This window comes from Cyprinodon variegatus, unplaced genomic scaffold (assembly GCF_000732505.1).
Source record: "Cyprinodon variegatus isolate N-32 unplaced genomic scaffold, C_variegatus-1.0 Scaffold1461, whole genome shotgun sequence".
Lineage (NCBI taxonomy): Eukaryota > Metazoa > Chordata > Actinopteri > Cyprinodontiformes > Cyprinodontidae > Cyprinodon > Cyprinodon variegatus.
Genome location: NW_015151914.1, coordinates 88,614 through 90,554, shown reverse-complemented (window position 1 = coordinate 90,554; position 1,941 = coordinate 88,614). Strand labels below are relative to the sequence as shown.

The 1,941-nt window shown below is 45.0% G+C and overlaps 1 protein-coding gene across 1 annotated transcript in view; it reads right to left on the bottom strand.

Moving 5' to 3' along the window:
* The window catches only part of LOC107103488 (laminin subunit beta-1-like), a gene marked incomplete at its 3' end in the record, with an annotated part of 70,399 nt that overhangs the window by 59,228 nt on the left and 9,230 nt on the right, over positions 1-1,941 (bottom strand). The window contains exon 2 of the mRNA XM_015403212.1: positions 263-336. Coding sequence (XP_015258698.1) covers positions 263-336 — 74 coding nt within the window. The remainder of the gene's footprint in view (positions 1-262; positions 337-1,941) is intronic.

Genomic DNA, 1,941 nt, shown 5'->3' with positions numbered 1-1,941 from the left:
AAAAGGCAACTGTCAACCAGCTCCACAGGCGGCCCCGTCCAGGAAACACACAGCCAGGCAGACGAGCTCCGAGCCAGCTCCCATGTCAGAGGATAGTTTGATTTCCTCTCTGATCAACAGTGGATCATCATTAAAGTTCAAACTGAAGATCTAAATCCATAATAATCCATAATAATCCATGGACATAATAAAGTGTCACATAGTCTCCAAAAGTTGATATTTAAAGCAAACCCAGAGCAGGACATGGATCAGCGCTTCTCACCCAGCAGCAGAAGGCCGATACAAGCCGTCATCATCCTGATCGCCCCGCGGATGGAGATCACACCGTTTCTCTGTCTGCAAAACACAAAACGGAAGCAAGAAACCAACAAATCAACAACTGATTGCAGTAAAAAATATAAGTGAATGTATTTCTTTAATTAATGCTTTCGGGATTGTTGATGGAACGATAAATAAAATCAACAGTGGAATGAAAACAGTGGAGAAAACGAAGAAAACGGGGAAAGACTTTGTTAAGAAGGAAGAGATGCTCTGATGAGCAAAAGCTCACAATGTTCCTTTAATAACGAAACACATGATGTATCCAGAGAATCCAGCAGGTATATCAGCTTTGATGCATTTATTACAAGATATTTAAAAAGCATAATTATGTCATTTATTTCTGATAGATTCAGAACTACATCAGAAGCAGCAGCTCATTATTCCGCTTTAGGTTTGGGAACAAAACGGCAAAGAAACCAGGAATCAGTCACAGAAAAACCTGAAGAGCCTTTTGTTTATCAGCTAATTTAGCTTTAATGAATGTAGATAAAATAAACAGAAGTAAAGTCATATTTCAGCAATGATCAACAGAAAATCAGGGCATGTTTCAGCAGACTTATGTCAAAGAACAGAGAGCTGAATGAAAGAGGAGCAAGAAACCGTAATTATGAAGCTTTTAGCTGATGACAACATAATGTTTATGAAACATGCAGAATGAGCCGTTATCCACACAGACATCCAGAAATACGTTGTTCATAGGAGCAACTTGAACACGATGCAAACTGAACTTCAGCATGAAAGGATAAGTCTGAGTCACCATTTCAGAAGAACCAAATGTGCCATGGGACCTGCTCTGGTCCTCCACTGAACTAAAGGAGGAGAAGATCTACAGAGGAAGCCTTCAGCTTTGCTGGATTTCAGCAGCAAACAGACTCAAACTTCACCTCCAAGCGACCCACAGCCGTGGTGACAGCACAGGGTGGCCTTTTAATCCTCCACCTGCAGCAACGCCGTAGTCCATTACCTCCAGACTCACCTCGCTCTCCGCTGCGTGCTCACAGCTTCTCCCGTCCAGACCTCTGCCTCTCACTGCACCTGTGCAGACCGTCTGTGCAGACTGTGGACCCGTCTGTGCAGACCATCTGTGCAGACTGTGGACCCGTCTGTGAACGTTACGCCTGCATGAACATGCGGCTCACTATGTGCCCCAGAATGTAAAACAAACTTCAGAGCATAACTGGCGGCAGCAGTGTAAAAACAGAGGGAATGCTGCGTCCAATGGGAGCGCAGGGCGCTGTACGGGACCCAGCCCCCCCCTTGGGGCTGAATGGGCAGCCATTCTTATTCTAATTCCTCTGTCACTCTCTGTGCCGCTGCCTGAAAGAGGGGAACGGTCTCCAGGCTGTAGGAATGCACCAGCCTTTCTTCTAGACCCTCAAAGAGCGAAAGGCGAGCGAGGAAGAGGAGGCTTGACAAAACCAGGGAGATGAAGTTAAATGAAGAAGGAGGAGAGAAACTAGCAGCAGAACTAGAATGAGAAGAGATTAAAAGATGAGCTAGACTCAGAGAGATAAAGAATCCAGCTCCCCTGCTTTCTGAGGTCGTCAGGGTCAGAGATGGAGGACGAGTTTTCAGCTTCACTTCACTTATTCAACTAAAAAGGTCTAACAATGTGCAAAA